Source organism: Mustela lutreola, chromosome 6, assembly GCF_030435805.1.
Source record: "Mustela lutreola isolate mMusLut2 chromosome 6, mMusLut2.pri, whole genome shotgun sequence".
In the NCBI taxonomy this organism is placed as follows: Eukaryota; Metazoa; Chordata; class Mammalia; order Carnivora; family Mustelidae; genus Mustela; species Mustela lutreola.
In genome coordinates, this window is record NC_081295.1 from 29,244,936 (window position 1) to 29,263,044 (window position 18,109).

The following is an 18,109-nucleotide window of genomic DNA, read 5'->3' on the forward strand; positions in this document are numbered from 1 at the left end:
GTTTTAGTGGGCTGGGTGAGAGACTATAAAACACCAGGGATCTGTTTCCAATGCTTGTTTATACATTTTCCTCAGGGGTCGAACCCTTGACTTTTAGCTGACACATGGTTCCCTGAATTCGAGTCTACATTCCCTAACCTACCTTACAACTAACTGTGGGCATATGACTAAGTTGACCAATGTAACATGCGGCTTGTGTGTTATATGTTACCTTAAAAGAAAGAAACAAGACTTTTTTGTTTCCTTTTGTTCCTCCCTCCTTTTAGAAATGTGGATACAGGGGCTGAAGATATAGCACCTATCCTAAACCATGTAAAAACCTTAGATTAGAAGCTGGGATATAGGTCAATGTCTTAAAAAAAAATACATTAAAAATATTATAGAAGGAGCATATGTGCTGTGTGTCTTTTATTTCTGCTCTTACCATATGCAATTTGATAAAGGTGAGTTAGATATATGATCTATGATAGATTTTTCAGTGCATTAATGATGTTGGATTAGGAATTGACTTTAAGGTAAACTATACTGGTAATTGAGAGTGTTATATTTTTGGAAGTATAATATTATAGAAATCTCCAGTTGAAATATAGGAAAACAGCAATTCTCCTTTGAAAGAGGCAGGGATATATTTGGTTATAAACATTTTTTTTAAGTTATCCTCATAATAAATGTGAAAGCAAGTACCGTGTAAGGCAATATATTAAAGAGGAATTCTTAAAATCTTACAGTTCAGCATGGTTCACTAACAAAGTGTTCCTTATCTGCATTACAACACATGTTTCTTGAGCTTTATATAATAGAAATTGGAATGTTTTGAATTAGACCTAAGCCCTTAGAGTAAAAATTACACTAGCTTGCAAATTTAGCATTATTTGACAGATACTAAAATAGAAGTATTCCCCATTTCAGAAATATTCTTGGACTCCATTTCATGAAATACAATTTTTTTTGTGAAATTCATTTTTATGGTGAATGTATCCCCTTTAAATACAGAGTTAGAAAGATTATTTAGTAAAAAGAAAACATTGGCAATATTATGTTCTTTACAATTTGAAAAGCAAGGTCTATTCTGTCTCTGCTGTATTCAAACCAAAGCATTTCTAGTTTTGATTTGCTCCCTATATTGTATTTCTGCATAATATTTTCTTTAAAATTAAGTCTTGTTTCAGTGAAGAGTGAAGGATTGAATGGATGCATCAAATTTGTTCCTTACTCAACCATTAAATTTACAGTAGACAGATTTTTTTTAATGCATAAAACTCCAAGAATAAAAACAGAGAGGTGAAAATTTCACAAAATTTTGGAAGGAGATAGGCTTATGAACAAATGGTAGTTAACTAAGCAGATTCGAGAAAATAGAATTCAAAGTGGGCAGTGTGAAGAGCTGTCAACCAATCAGATTGTGTAACAGAATTTTTTTTAAATATTTTATTTGAGAGAGAGGAGAGAGAGAGAGAGAGAGCATGAGAGGGGGGAGGATCAAGCAAACTCCCCACTGAGCAGGGAGCCCGACTCCATCCTAGGATTCCAGGATCATGACATGAGCTGAACTCAGTTGCTTAATCAACTGAACCACCCACGTGCCGTGTATCACAGAATTCTTTAAGGCACAGGAACCAGCTGTACTTAACCAAATTAATAACTAGTAATAGAGAAGGGAGAATACAATAAGGAGGACCTCCTAAATGTATTTTGAAAATGGTGGATCCCCGTATCCCTCCCCTCCCTCTTCTTCACCTCTGGAACCTGTTCTCCACCAATTCAGCAAAATGATAGTGTTATTCTCAAAGAGAAAAAAAAAAAAAAAAAAACACACAGTACTCCAGGCTAGAGGATGCCAGGTCCAGTTGAAAGCCCAATTACTAAATTTGAAACAGGTGGTGAAGTGACCTTAGTTGTTCTGAATTCAGAGAGTGGAGAATGCCAGTTCTCTTAAACAATGCTTACCATGGTGCATAAACAATGCATCTTGAGACACTGAAAAAATAAAATTATATTAAAAAACAAAACAACAACAAAACAAAGCAAACAACAAAAACAATGCTTACCAGAACATTGGCAGCCAGGGCCTTAATCTCTAGGAAAGAAACTTTTCATGAGAATCTAACAGGCCCAAGAAGAAAGACCCAAAGATATGGACATTTTGAAGGATTCATCAACAAATAGCCCAAGTAGATTAGTCTATAGAAAAGCTCAAATTAGATAAAATATTCTTCCTTACACCTCCGTGCATATAAAACTTCCAACTCAGATTTTAGTCATTTTTTGTTAATCATTAACAGGTTTCTAAGAATTAAAGTTAAACATTTGAAGAAAATCTCTAAAACAGAAGATAGGAATCCAAATAAGCAAGTAGGACAAATGCAACTGGGTAGAAACAGAATTATTCTCAGGAAGAAGGGAATGTCATAGGATTGCTATTAATGTTTTCTGTGATATAAGAGAAGATATTATGGCCATAACATAAGAACTTATAAAAATCAAAATAATTTCATGCTAAGAGAAGTTGTCAGAGTGAACATAGGAAGCAGAGAAAGCAAATCCTCAAAGTGATGGTTCAAAAAGTTTTCTCCAATCTGAAGGACAACAGTGACTAAATTGAAAAAATTATCAAGAGCCCAACAAATGGCTAAAAGTAGATATATGCCTATTACTTGGGTATTTTATGATGCTGGAAATACAAACCTAAAAGAGAGCTTAAAAAGTATAAAACATCAGGATCTGAATGATTTGGGGGTTTTCCACAGTAGCCTAAAAGTAAGAAAGCAATGAAAAGATATCTTGAAATTTATCTAAGAAAATTATTTTTAATTTAGAAATTTATACCCAGCAAAACCAACAATTATTCATGAGCATAGAATAAAAGCATTCAGACATATACAGCCTTTTTCAGAAATATCTCAAGAAAAAAAAAAAAGAAATATCTGAAAAAAGTGGACCTGTCCTGGAATTCTCAAGAAGCCACCAAAACTAGAGAAAAACCTTAGAAAAGAAAGGACATATATTAGAAGCAACAGAAGATTCAGTACACTTGAGATTAAGGAGATCCTGAGGAGGCAAATGAAGGTAGGAATCTCACAATAATAATTATGCTGCAGACACAGATGGCCAATCATCAGTCCACATTGGAACAGCGTGATTCAAATTACAGATACAGTCAGTATTGTCGTGATCAAAATCCTCACTGCCCCTGTACCACCGTTTAAAACCTGAAAAGATAATTCACAGGTGAGCCTAGTCCATATTGTCATTCATACTTTGCCTTCCTTAATCAGACACAGAGGAAGTTCTTATATATTCTGTGACCTGTTTCCTGAAACAACCAGGCACTCTCTTCTATGACAGTACTCTGCTTAAATTTACCTTTCAGAGTTGGAGGTGAGCAGCAGTAAGCCTACAGCCTATGTCCGGGGAACAATTTTTGGTGCACCCAACAACCAGATGCTGTGATACTGTGATGCTGCTGTACAATTGTATACAATTTGTTGTATGCATATTTCATAATAAACAAATATTAAAAAGTATCATTGTGCTAAAATATTTTCAAATCATTAGTGTTTAATATATACGCCCATTCAATAATAACAAGAAACTTGTATAAAAATGTAACTGAGTTTCAAAATTTAGAAACATTTTAATTAATAAAATATCCTTATCCAAGTTACTGTATTTGTTAGATAAAATATACCCACTTGATATTCTCATAGTGGTTAGGGTTGTTCATCTGTAAATATGTGAATAGCTCCTTGGTATCCCCTAGTTGTTAGGGTTATTCAGCTGTAATATATATATATATATATATATATATATATTACAAATACAGATTTGTGTGTGTATATACATATACTAATATAAATCATTGGTATTTTCATCTGGTTAGGGTCATTTAGTTATGGCATATGTAAATATATCCCCCCTCGTCTTTCCTAGTTGCTAGAGTTATTTGTGGTATATGTACCTCCACTGATTACCTGAAGTGGTCACATTATGTTCTTGATTGTAACACATGTTCTCATCCTTCCTTTCTTATAGTTTAAGTGTTTTGCTAGAGAATAATGCTTACTTCAATATACTACCTTCCCAGAAAGTGGACACATTTTTTTCACTGGTTGAAATTATTTTGAAAGTAATCAAGATTTTATTAAGATTAAGAACAGTATCTCAAAAAAAAAATAGTATCTCAATTATGCCTAAGCACCTAATAAGTAGGGAAATATCTGTTTTGGCTTTAACGTAGAAACCGTTTAGGAAATGAATAAAAATTAAAATTACACAGTGTTTATATATCCTAAATTACCATTAGAGTAAAAATACAGCAGTTTTTTTTACACTTTTCAAAATGGTTAAATTTAATATTTGAGTAAAATAATTGCCACATTTTACAATTGAAATAATTATTTCCTGACTACTTAAAAAAATTAAAGTTGTCATTTCTGGCCTATTACTAAGTTTTTTTAATATAATGAAGAATTGAACTTAAAAAATGCTTTAAAATATGATTAGAGTCTGATTGATAAAAAGCTTAATATCATACAAAATCTGAACATTTTTATGAGATATATTGAAGCTATTTACCATGTATAAAAACAACGCTGAGATTTTTAGTAGTGGCTGTGTAACTCTCTAAAATTAAATCTGGGGACAAATTATCATTGAAATGTGAATTTTAATTGAAAAAAGCTGACACTAGAAATTTTGAAAATACTTGGGCATTTAATTTTTAATTTAATCAGATATTAGCAACTTGATTACGCAACTTCTATGAGCTTAAAAAATACAGAGCTTTTTCTTTTTTCTTTCTTTATTTGTTTGTTTATTTATTGGGTCACCTGTCATTAAAATGGTTACCTTTTTTCACTTTAAAGAAATTCTGATAGGATGTTAACATCCAAACCACACCATTACTAAATATTGGTATTGAGCTTATCTTCTCTCCTTTTGCTGAGTTACACTGAATTATCGATGCACAAAGGAATTCTCAAATTGGACATAAGTTGAGCTTCAAATATCATATAAGTAAACACCATACAGTCTTACACAACCCTATCGAATATAGTCAATATCCACTCATAGAAGCAGCAAGATCATGACTGCTGCTTCTGGAACTGCTATTTTTCTCATTTAAACTATCCTAAACTGAAAGATTCCAAGTTCTATCTCAGTCCGGCTTTTCCTACATCTGTTGTAGTTCATCACTGAGCCTTTTTCTTCTTTTCTCCAGGAGGTTCAGAAGCGGCCATCCTTGATGACCTAGAAGACTTCAGGAAGTGGACTTCCCCTCGAGCAATGAACATATTGTGCATTCTTATACATATACAAGAGAAAAATGAAAGTCAAAGCTGAAAGTAAAATGGACATAATTTTAATGATTTTTTTTAAATTTTGTGCATTGGATTCAAACAGCAAACTGTGTGCACTCAACTGTTATCACAATGTTGTCAAGAGGTCTGTGTCTTTTACCATTTTACACACAATTGTTCATTACAGTATGTTTTCAGCCTCGTGGAAACCCGGGGTGTGGCATGGTAAGCAGTGGTGGTAGTGCACCTAGCTTTTATATTATCTAACTTGAAAATATTTCTCTTCTATGATTCCTTTTTTCTTGATAAAAATAGTTTTCACCAAACGTTGGTGGTGCACACGCACTACCATTCATGCTTGACATCACACCCCTGACAGGAACACATGTTCTTATTTTGTTGATAAAAAGTATTACAAAAATTTCCATACAAAAACTATTTTCATAGAAATCTTGCATTTCCACAAATAAACCTGAACATTTTTTTGAAAAAAACTGCTCAAGAATTTTGTTCATTTAACATTGTGACTGTATTGATAAATGCAGTCCACTTCAAAGTTCTCCACACATACTTTTCTATGGTTGACCAGTCCCCTTTCTCCTTTCACCGAGATCTGCCCAGGCTCCATCAAGTTCATTTATAGCAGGAACGAGGGTTTAGGTTAACATATCTGAATGTTAGAACGAAAGCTTCAGTCTTCCACATCACCATCGATACTCAGCCCTCTTTAGAACTTACGACAAAGATTGCAAAACATCATCCTTGTTAATTCAGAATCTCTGAACCAACTGTTGCTTTTTTATTCTTGGGACGGGGTTGGGGAAAAGGTGTAAAGGGGTAGGTAGGGACCTGGTAGAGTTGCACGTTAAATCTCCTGCCTTAGTAAATTTAAGAAAAAACATTATTGCCTTAGTAATTGACATTTCTCTCTTAATCAGTGACACAGTCAAAAGAAAGAAAGAAAGAAAAACACTGATGAATATTTGCTTTATATTCCACTTGCCATGAAATTCAGATTTGTTTTGCATTACATTTTTTTTTCACATCCTATAAAAACATATCGTCTATTCAGATGACCATTATACTGAGCAGCTGGGAGCTAGGAACATCACCACCTCTATTATCTGGGTGTCAGAAGACTGTACTGTTTCTTCTAACACTACAGTTTTTGTTGATTCCAAGTATTTTTATGCTTAATGATTTTTTTTTTTTTTTTTTTTTTTTTTTTACCGGTTACCCTTGGGGCATTAATATTCCACCTCCTGGCAACAGTTGGACTTCAAAAGGAACCTGTAATTTCTCACTGGACTGCATTTGAAACCAGCCACAAAATGCGCATGTAACATTCACTCAAAAGAAGGGAGGAACCCATGATAAACAGTGTAACCCAGTGTAACTTGGTTGATCCATGATGCTTGTAAATCAAGTCTGATCATTGCAACTGCTAGGATCACAGAGTCTCTAGTTCATAGACACAGCGGCATGAGGTAACTCATTTTATTTTGCACAGGTTGCATATTTCCACAGGAAACATTCTCGCTAAATTGTTTGGAAAAAAAAAGGACGACAGTTTGTGCTTGGGTGTTGGGTGTCCCAGCTTTATGCCATGGTTTCTTTACCTGGCAACCTTCTGTCGTTAAATGTGTGCATGTTGATGACTTCTTCTGTTTTCACAATAACCGGGGCCTGTGGCTTGTGTTTCAACCGACGCTGACACTTCAGGGACATTCTCAGCTCTTCCACCATGGCGCTACAGAAGGACCTCTAAGAAAAACACAGAGAATGAGATATTACAAAACAGATCAGCTGCAACTGCTCAGCAACAATATGAAAATCACTTTCAAGAGGCTTGTCAACATAGCAGCCTTGAAGGTTTGAAAACTCTCATTATAAAAGTGACAGCGGTTGTTGCACTTATAACATACAACGCATGATCATTAAAGTATCTTAGTAAAGTGGGCTAGTTTAAAGAAAATCTCCACCTGATAGTGATATAAACTGCCCACAAGGAATGCATAGAATATGTCTATGTTGAATAGGATTTTCAGATGTAAAATTGATTAACATCGTAAAATATAGATCTACTTCAAAATTTAAATACAAACACATATACACCAATCAAGCAGAAATCCGTTCTTGATCTTTTAACAGATTAGAAGAAATGTCCTACTTTTTTAGATCACAACATGACATATGAAAATTTTCTTTAAACATGGATTCTTCATTGTGCATCTCAAAACAGAACAAAAATAGTACTCACACATTTAGACATAAAAACATGGAAAATTTCTGGTATTCAGTATATCTTTGTGGGATTGTGCCTATAAAACTATTGATGATGATTACAAACAAATATGATCTAATCATGAAATGACAAACTGTAGCACATTAAAAGTACATGAACAGATATTAACTTCTTTTTGGTCAATATCAGCTTGATAACTGAAAGCTGGCAAATAATTTATCCCATCAAGAAAAAAATGACCCTATAAATATTATTTTTAATTCCCATTTCATTGGCAGTAGATTTGCTAGAAATTCTGTGTATCTGGGGCTCATTATTACACATTCCTCACGATTTCTATTACAGAGTCATATATGTGAGACAAAATTTTTATTAGTCTTCTTCCCCGACTAATTGAGATACATGTGTGTTAGTTACATATAAATCAGATTCATGAACCAGTTGCATATTGTAGTTGCAATTCAGATGGGCTTGAGACTTTAGGCTCTTTCTGTGCAAGAACTAAAAATGTGGACAATGACCAAAAATGTGAACAAATATGAAAAATATATACAATTCCAAAAAGAGATATGAAAACATAATGAAATAAACCTCATCAAATTAGCATGTATAGACTTATTTTTTGCTTTAGGTGTTGCTGCTTTATTGTTTATCAGCTTAGGCTAATTGCAAATAATATTTAATAACATATATGTGGTTTATTTTTTAATATTTTGCATGCATAATCTTTTCTGACACTCAAAATAATACTTTGAGTTAAAGTAAGCATCTCTGTGGCAGAAAACTGATTCAGAGAAAAGGGAAGCCACTTTCTAGAGTTCATACCTGAGATGCCAGTAAGATATCCTGATAAGCCAATTTTGTGATTGTTGACCCTGTCTTTGTATCTTCTTGTCCATTACTGGCCTTATCCTCATTTCTCCTTTATGGGTTCCTGAACAGTTTCGTTAGTGGTCTTCTCAACTCTCTCTCTGGGATATTCCTTTCCAAAAGGCTCACAGATGCCAGAAAAATCTATTTTTAAACCTGTTATTAATAGCATTTCTTTGTCTAAGAAAGAAGTAAAATCTAAATCTGTTCCCCCACCCCCATTATGTCTTCTCTGATTTAGCTTTCCTCCTTCCTCTTCACCCGCCCCATTTCTTTTTTCTATACACACACTCGTTCTCTGCTTGGACCTCCAGGGTTTTTCTCCTTTGCTTTTCCTTGCCCTAGGAGCCTGCAGAGTTCTTTCATCCTTCATATCAATTCAACTTTACCCCTTTACCTCAAGACATGATTCACTTTTTAACTTATTCAGAAATCACTTTCCAACTGACCAGGCTCATTATTTTCACTCAATTTGGTTTTGTCCCTTTAGTATTTTGCACTCATTATCATGTTTTTCTATCTGGCCTCAGGGACTTCAATGTATCCCTGTCACTAAATTATAAAGAGCAGAAATTAAGTTTTCATGGCACTGACTGAACACACGTGTATTCTTTAAACTTTGACTGGATTTTAACTGTAGCTACACATGACTCTAATCTTTGAATTCTTACTTAACACTCCATTTAATTCAATTGCTTAAGAAAGTTTTTTCAGAGGCACGGTAAAATGCATGTATACAAGAGACTTGACTAATCAAGGTAAAACTTTTGGTATTTGTTTAATAATATTAAATTAGTAAAGATATTAATTTATTAGTACTTATAATGGGTGATGATTAAATGCTACACATGAATTCCCCATTAACTTCAGTTACTGCCATGCGTTATTTATAATGTGTTAAATTATACAGTTCAGAAGCTCATGAACTATATCTCTATTAAAGGATTTATATGACACCTGATAGCCAGTATATGGACACAGTGTTTCTCATTGCTTAATACCTACTATTAGATGTACTTATTAAGAACATGATGATAATGATGATGAAGATGGTGATGATGACAACACTGTAGAAATGGAAAAATCTGACTCCAAAAGGGGGAAGAATACATAGTCTTGAGGTAACTTAGTCTTGGCTCTCTGTTGAAACATTTAACAGAAGAATTGATTAGATAATATAACAAGGTCAGAACTTGATGCCATTGACACTTTAAAATGTTATAGGATGTGAATAACGTTGAATTGTTTGAAATAAGCCTTCATTTAAAATGAATAACCCGTATGTTAAATAATTGATCACACCCTCTTCTTGGCAAATTCAATTTGTAGACATTTTGAATATAATTAGTTTCAAAAAATAATGGCATAGATATATTAATTAATTTTTGGTCCATACTAAGAGAGTGGCCTACACAACTGATTTCCTACGGATAAAAAGTCTTATATATATGCATCCAAAGATGAAATGACTCAATTTTATTTCTAGTAAGTTAAAGAGTAAACTGAACTTAGTACCCTACGAATAACTTCACACTACAAATAAAGTCATATAAAGTTCTTTTTAGACACTTTTATATATTATATAACATTTATAATGCTGCATAATATAAAATGTAGGTAAGAAACCTACATCAAAGATCACAATACTTTCATCTTTTATAAATTAAATTGTCTTAAATGAATTATATTTACAAATTTAGAAACTCTGGAAATTATAAACATGTAACCCCACCATTACCGCTTTAGGCTTTGTCTATTCTACAAAGCTATTAGAAAGTGAACATTTTAATCAAACAGCCTTTAATCAACCAAACAATAGCTTTGGTTATTTAATGTCAAATTACTACTTTTATTACATTTTTTTTTCTATGAATGAGCTGAATTTTACCAGTTCTCTTTTGATATATCACTGTCCATTTACCTAAGAAATAGTTTTATTTTAGGTTACTAATAAAGTCACTGGGAGACCACAGGTTCTCTTTTCACATGTAAATTATTTCTAATCCTTCACAAAACCATGAAAACCTTAAGACCCAAGCAAGAGTTAAACAACAACATGGGAAATTTAAAGAATTTAATGATATTATAAAGTACTGTTCATTTGTGACACCAGGCAAATACATGTTCTTTACTTTTTTTAAGCTCTACAATGCAAATTGCTTATTGTAATCTATGTTAAGAATCTAAAGTTGAACTATAGATATGCTTGTGGATTATAGTCGTTTCTCTGTGCTGTGTGTGGCCAGAAAATGATTACGTCTAACTTTTAAATAAAGTTCTAATGTTGTCATTCAAGAGACAATGTCTTTCCTCCTTCATATAATAATTGGAGTTTTGAAAAAATGTCTCTTTGTTGAACTATGAAATAAGGCTTTGAAAAACCCAAGGACACTAAACAGGAGTCTCCGGACTTGTAATAAAAAAGAAGGAAAAGCAGGAGGGGGTAGAGGGGAGGAGGGAAGAGGAAAGAGAAAGGAGAGCAGAAGAAAGAATAAAAAAAAAGAGAGAGAGAGCAACAGAAATAGAAGCAATGAAGGAGGGAATATGAGAGGGAGGAAGTCAGGCAAAGGCAAAGCAGGGAGGAAGGGGGGGTAGGCGGAAGAAAAAGAAACTATGTTGCTTTCTTTTTCAAGTCACTTTTCCTTAAGAATGGAAAACCACAAGTTGTGTCATTAAATAAGGTAAGTTTCTCAGGGTGAAAACAACCACAAAAATGTTTCTCCACATTAATATAACAGACTACAAAAAGAAAAAAGAAAGGCACAAGGATACTAACCATTATTAAAAACCTCTTTTAGTAAGTTTCAAAAGTTTACTAAACAGTGTCTGGATGGTAGGGTGGCACTAACCATATAGAAGATTCCTGAAAATGAAAATTTAAATCTTTGAGCTGTTAGCATGTATAATTGCATTTAAATTAGTAAAACTCATTATCAAATTTACTATATTTAATGAGGCAACCTGTATTTACACATCGCTAATTCTAGAAATGATGAAGGTCTGGAAAACTTAAAAGTATAGATTTGGCTATATTTACATTGTTTTTTTAACAAAGCTGTATTTTTATTTTGAGTATAATAAGACAACATAATAATCCACAGGAAAATGTTCTCAAGAATATCATTATTGGTGTATAGAATAATTTATTCTTAATAAACTTTCTAATTTATAGATGTGTTTATATAATCACATGATGTGACAGCACTTGGCAAAGCACATGATTTTTTAAAAAGTACAAATCTAGGTGTAAATATGTTCCACATTGAACACTGGCATAAACTACATTTTTAAGTTAAGATCTTTATATTTAGCGATGTCTCTTTTAAAAAACAACAACTGATGAAAAATAACCAATTTGAATTTTTAAACTCTAAAGCTCATCACTTTCATGTTGAATATATGTAGTCATTTATCTCCCAAAGGCAAAATAATCATATTATGAACTGTGTATTTATATTTTTAAGGAGGAAGCTATTTTATATGTCTTGCTATTCTATTCTTTGATAGTATAAAATGAACTAAATGAGACTCCAATATACATTCAGAATAATTCCCAACCATTTTTGCATATAGTTCCTATTGGAAATCCCACCAAAACATCTTCAAGCTACCTTTATCAGATTGTAGCTCAATACTCTAACATACACTAGCATATATTAACTAAACTAATTTTGTGTTTGGCCTTTAAATTGTTAACTGAGTATGGATAGCCAGTCCATTCTCAGATACTTTTCTAATTAATTTCTGAAGCTTTAGGCCATTTGACCAAGAATTCAAAGTCACATGTCATAAAGACAAATTGGAACAGTCACTGTGGATCCCCACATAAAATTATCCGACATTACATAATAACTAAATCAACAAATAATAACTAAAATGGCATAAACGTATATAGAACATAATCAGTGATATTTTGTATAAATATTGCTGCATTAAATGAGGAAAATACTTGTCATTTAATACGACATATTCCTTTTGATTTATACTCTTTTTAAATGACAAGATTTTTAAAATATCAAAGAGCTAATGATATATATCAGAAGCATAAATTGACCTCAGGCTATATGAATGTAACAGTGAAGCAATGAGAGATGGAAAATGACTAGTTAAGACACTCATGTCAAAAATGTATATAGCAACTTTGATCTTGATGCTCAGTTCCAGAGAAGCTCTCATTTTGGGGAAAAAAACCCAAAAATGTTATTTAGATTAGCTGTGCGCTGTCAGATGGGACCTTTTACCATCAGGTTCGGCCATGATCTTATTACATCATCACTTTAATTTTATAGCTAGAGAAACTCAAACTCAAGAAGTCAAGTTATCGACCCAAGGCTATGCATATAACTGGTATCAGAGCTCAAAGAAGAGTGCTGTCCTCCTGACTAACATTCTATGAATGCTTTTATTATATCAACCTACCTCCTGAACAGTGACTTGAATTTCAGTGGAACTTTTTACCTGGACTCTGTTCTTAATCAATGTTAATTTTTGAATAGTAAGTAATAAATCAGACAGAAAAAAATATGGGGCAAAATGAAATACATTTTTTAATGAATAAAATGACAAAGCATCCTATGCTTTAGGCGGGGTTATTTTACAATGATAAACTTAACGAAAGATGAAAATATTCTCAGAAACCTTGACTCTTACAGAAACGGTTTACTGAATAGCTTTATATTGCATTTAGCAAATACAGTGAGTCAGAGAAAAATGAAGCATCATTATACATTTTTACACTTCCCCTCCTTAAGCTTGAAAAATCAAGGAATAAGGTCTGACAAGATTCAACACCACTTTAGTCAATACAGCTATGAAATGCATTTTAAGAAAAAGCAATGTTAATCATCACTTTCTCGCTAGCAGTCATAATGATACAATTTTCAACAAAACATATAACATCCAAATATCTAATGTTGAATTCCAGGAAAGCTCTCTCTTTTTAAGATCCAGCAGTTAAAAATGCATCAGCTTTATGAATAATAAGTATATTATAGCAATAGCTGCTTATTACACACCAGACATATGCAAAAGACTCAATGTATGTTAACTATCTTAATTTTTAAAACACATTCATTTATGGTGTATTCATAACCCATTTATTTGTTTATTTTAAGAGATGTATAGAAAGGTTAAGTCATTTTAACCAAATTTGAACAAAGTTGAGAAAGGAGCCCAAATCTTTTTTTTTTTTTTAATTCTACAACTCATGCATAATTATCTGGGAAAGTGAAATAACTAGACAGTGCTTAAGATCAAAGCCCACAATCTGTTTATCTAATTCAAACTCTCACTCTACATATTGCATCGATGCAACTTCAGGAAGAAAAATAATCAGGAAAAATAGTTAAATATTCTACATCCATTCTGTGCAATATGCTATAGCTTAAAAAGTGTGGAAGTAGACATCTTTGACTTTGGGAAACACTTGACCCTTGAGACACTTATCCTAATGTACACAATATGGATAATGATATTTGCATTGTTCTCAGGGTAACTTTGTATTCAAATGAGATGGTACTCTTTAGAAACTCAAGTTATTTATAAAAATAAGGTAGTAAAATTATTATCCATTCAGCTAAAATCTTAATTTTAAAACATCATTTATGTGCATAAGTAGAGACTGGCTTAATCACAAACTAATGACTTAAAAATCCTTTAGATGATTTGGAACTAGATTAGTGAATAACATAAAGATTGGCATCTCCTTTTAAGTAGGATTTGATATTTATGTTTAAAAACATTTTTAAAAACCATCCAGGTAATTCTTATATAGGTCATTTGTAGAAATTAAGGGATGCTCTGCTCTCAGACACAGGCAGTAACATAAAAACAATACAAAATGGACTATTTGTCTAAAGTCTATTTTCAACTTTTAATTTCTGAATAGCAACATGCTTTGTGGCTAAATTTTATTATACTGAAAATAGAACTTCTAACTTCTAAAAAGTTAAATGCAGTTAACTTTCCAAAGCACAGCTGTTCTGTGGTTTGTTGATAGGCATTACTTGCAAAAGGTAAATATTGAAATAAAATCTTTACTGATGATTTATAACCGTGTTTGCCTTCCTATGCCTTGTTCAATAAATGGTCTCTTTTAAAAAGCATTCCTCTGATAGAACAAATTCTTTAACATTCTGAAAGCGACAACCTGTTTTCATTCTTCTGGTTCCATGAAATACAGATCCAACCAGCTTTGAAAAGTGTTTTCCTTGTAAGTATCTTTCACCCAGGATCCCTAGTTTTACAGCATTAAACTAACCCACTCTGACTTTTTCTTTGTTTTTCCTCCAAATTGTACTGTTTTCATTCGCTGGTCCTTCTAGTATGAGTTACAGCTTCCTTCTATAGTGGTTATTCAACTATAGATTGAAGAGCATTCTATGTGCCCTTTAAATTTTTTTTTTTTAACTTTCACCGTCTGGAAAAACATCATTATTTAGAGATTATTTGGAATATGACATACCAGTGTTCTATAATACAAATAACAACATCGACTAAAATGTACTACATCCTGGAAAACAACAATACCAAGTAGTTCTTAAAATGTACTTCAATCATCTTAAAGGAAAGTTCAAATCAATACAAATTCAATATCTGAACAATAAATTGTCTATTTTTCTAATTCTCAGACATTTTGACTAAATACTGTTAAAACTTAAGTAATAAGAAAGAATATGTTTGCTGCTAAGTCTCTGTCAGGAAACTCAGAGATTCTTGTTCAAACTGTTCAATAAAAACCATTTTTACAAGCAAATCCATTTTCAATTGCAGGGAAAGAAAATATTTCTGTATATAAATCAGACAAAAATTAAACTGTATAAGTTACATTATTATTCTTTCTGGAATTCAGAAGTCAGAAATATGTACATCTTTAAAAAGAGGACATGTTAAAATATTTAAGAAAAGGTGAATGATTTTAAACATGAATTGAACCATAATTCTGTCATAAAATAATTTAGTTAAAATTAAAATAATTACTATCACTTCAACTTATAAAACCAATATATTATCATACATATGATCAGAGAAAACAAAACTTTGTATCTTAAATAGTTTTCTTCAGTTTAAGTAGACTTAGCGGGGCAGGGGGGAAATAGGATCTTTTAAGCAAATCCCCGTGACCTGAAATTCACTGACGATTGTCTCAGATGTATAATAGTTTCTTGGATTGTTACTAAATGAAACTTAACTTATTTTTTAAATCAGGGAACAGGAAGGCAAGAAGAAAATCAATGAGAAAATGTAAGTATTGATTAGTTACTTTTTCAGACACATTCAGGAAGGAAAAACATTTTGAAGATCTTTTCAAATGGTCAAGTTATATTTTGGAAAAATCAGAAAAATAAATACCTACTTATTTTAAAAGTTCAAAAAAAATGAAAAGCAATGTATCTTTGATGTATTAATATTTGCATCAAATAAAAACCATGAAGTATTATCAAAATTGTAATACACCATCTTGTGGTTATCTGAAAGGAATGCAATTTATGGTTTTTGAAGTTTCAGGGACCAGGTATTTCAGTGTTTTCTTCTGCTTTCAGTTTTAACCTTTCTTCATTTAAAAATGATGTTTTCTTACACTACTCCTAATTACTAAAAATATAAAAAAGTTATAGTCATCAAGACCTATTTGCTCCACTAACATTTTACAAAATGCATGTAATTCATTATTCAAAATGTTATCCATAAAGTTCATATTCAACTAGAACTGTGTGTATCTGGCAGCCTATTTAGATAAAGATGGGAAATTTCATTTTTTTTCTAAATCCTGTAATACTATAGCCTAAAGAAAGAAGGAAGAGAATAGAGAAAGAGAACGGAAGAGAGATAGCAAAGAATATTTGGGCCAGGATTATGAATAATGTATCATTGCTCACATTTAATGTGCAAAATATAATTCCTTGCATGTTCAGTTCTCAATAAATAATTATTGAGTAAATGAATGATCACAAATATTTACCCTACTTTTAAAATTTAACAAATGTAATTAAAGTCACAATTGTAAGTATAAATAAACTGTGAATTTTATAGGTCCTCATGCATATCCTGTGATAAATCTAGGAATATTTTATGGTTAATTTTAATAAATTAAGTAATGTGTTAAACAAACTATAGGGTTCAACTAAATAAAGTCTTTTCCTTAAGAAAAATAAAAAAAGAATTGAGTCCAAGAACTGGACTCACCACAATAAATAAAAATGAGTCACTTCTAATAAATCCATAAGTATTTATTTTATAAGCACAGTTCATTTGAACTATATAGAAACATAGTTCTTTTTTATTCTTTATGATATACTTTTCTAAATCATTTCCTGGCATCACCTTCATTATTAATCTGAATAGATAGAAGGAAAATATAAATAAGTAAATAGATGATAGAGAGAGATCATCCCTTTGGGACCTTGGAGATACAAACCAACAACACTATGTCTTTGTCCTAAAGGAACTGAGATTCTCATAGGGAGAGAGGCACCCACACAGAGAAACCAATATGAATAAAATAGTGTGCTAAGGGAGAATGGAGATGTGCATAGGCTTCACAGAGAAAAGGTATCTAGACTTAATAATTGATGTGGTTTAAAATGGACGAAATGCCTTCCTAACTTTCTCAAAGGGGTAGGAAATGTTTTTGGAATGATGATGGTACCTGAAATCACCTAAGTGAAAAAAAAAAAAAAAAGTAAGATGCATATCATAGTTTTTTCCACTGAAATAGGAAATGAAAACCCAACACCACCTTCTGGAATTAGCTATGTCCTATACTCACATCCATTACATCTATTGATTAAGGAAAGCTTTCTGGGCAAGTTGATACCTAGTCTTGAATGACTAGTGGGAGTTTACCAGACAGAAAAACGGTCAAGATTTGTTTAAGTCAAATGGAAGAAGATTTTAAAAAGCCAAAAGACCTTGGAGAATTGGAAGTCTTTTAGTTTGACTAGAATAAAGGTACAAATTGAAGAAAAACAAAAAATAGAACTCTAATGGTAGACAGGGGCATCCTGACGTGCCTCATCTGCTAAGCTGGGGAATTTGGATTTCATTATGACACTATGTGGAGACAGAGTGTGAAAGCATTGGAGAATGTGACTAATAATCCTCGCGTAATATCAACACAGTTTATTCGCTTCATCTGCTTCAGTCAAGAAAGGTACATTAATTTCCTTTTCCTAATTGTTTTAGAAGCTCATGCAGATCCAAAGAAATTCAAAAAAGCTGAATTTCAACCAAACTAGGTTTTTATAGTAAGTATACAGAAGGTTATTTTAGAGAATTAAATCCCTACAATCTCTGTTTTTGGGTTGTTTTATTTTGTTTTTAGCAGGAAGCTTATAGACGAATTGTGCATAAAGACACAGCCTAGGTAAATCATATGACTAGGACACAAAGTGACAAGGGCAATAGGATACCAATGTATCAAGAGAGTAATTCATTGGTTTTAACACTGAGCTCTAACTGAAAGAAAATGATTGCATATGGAGATTTGAGGTTCCAATTAGATAACCCAAATTCCTTCTGGAATTCGTGGACTCATTTTAAGTACTAACTAACCAAATGACACATTTATTGCCAAATTATAGTAAAAATGGAAATTGATGTGTTAATGTTTTTTTGTCTTTGATTTGTTCTTTGAATTTGATTTCAAAACTGATTTTGACACTACAGAAAGGATCATAACATAAAAAACATATCT

At 32.1% G+C, this 18,109-nt stretch overlaps 1 protein-coding gene across 3 annotated transcripts in view; it reads right to left on the minus strand.

Moving 5' to 3' along the window:
• Window positions 1–6,270: 6,270 nt before the first annotated feature.
• GRIK2 (glutamate ionotropic receptor kainate type subunit 2) overlaps window positions 6,271–18,109 on the minus strand; it is a 644,466-nt gene continuing 632,627 nt past the window's right edge. Inside the window, exons 17-18 of one of the 3 annotated variants that reach the window (XM_059177000.1) lie at window positions 9,421–9,555; window positions 6,936–7,064 (exon numbers count right to left, since the gene is read on the minus strand). In XM_059177000.1, coding sequence (XP_059032983.1) covers window positions 9,436–9,555 — 120 coding nt within the window. In that variant the 3' untranslated portion in view covers window positions 6,936–7,064; window positions 9,421–9,435. Of the gene's footprint in view, window positions 7,065–9,420; window positions 9,556–11,191; window positions 11,279–18,109 lie in introns of all 3 variants that reach the window. The other 2 variants (XM_059177002.1, XM_059176999.1) reach the window with 2 other exon arrangements.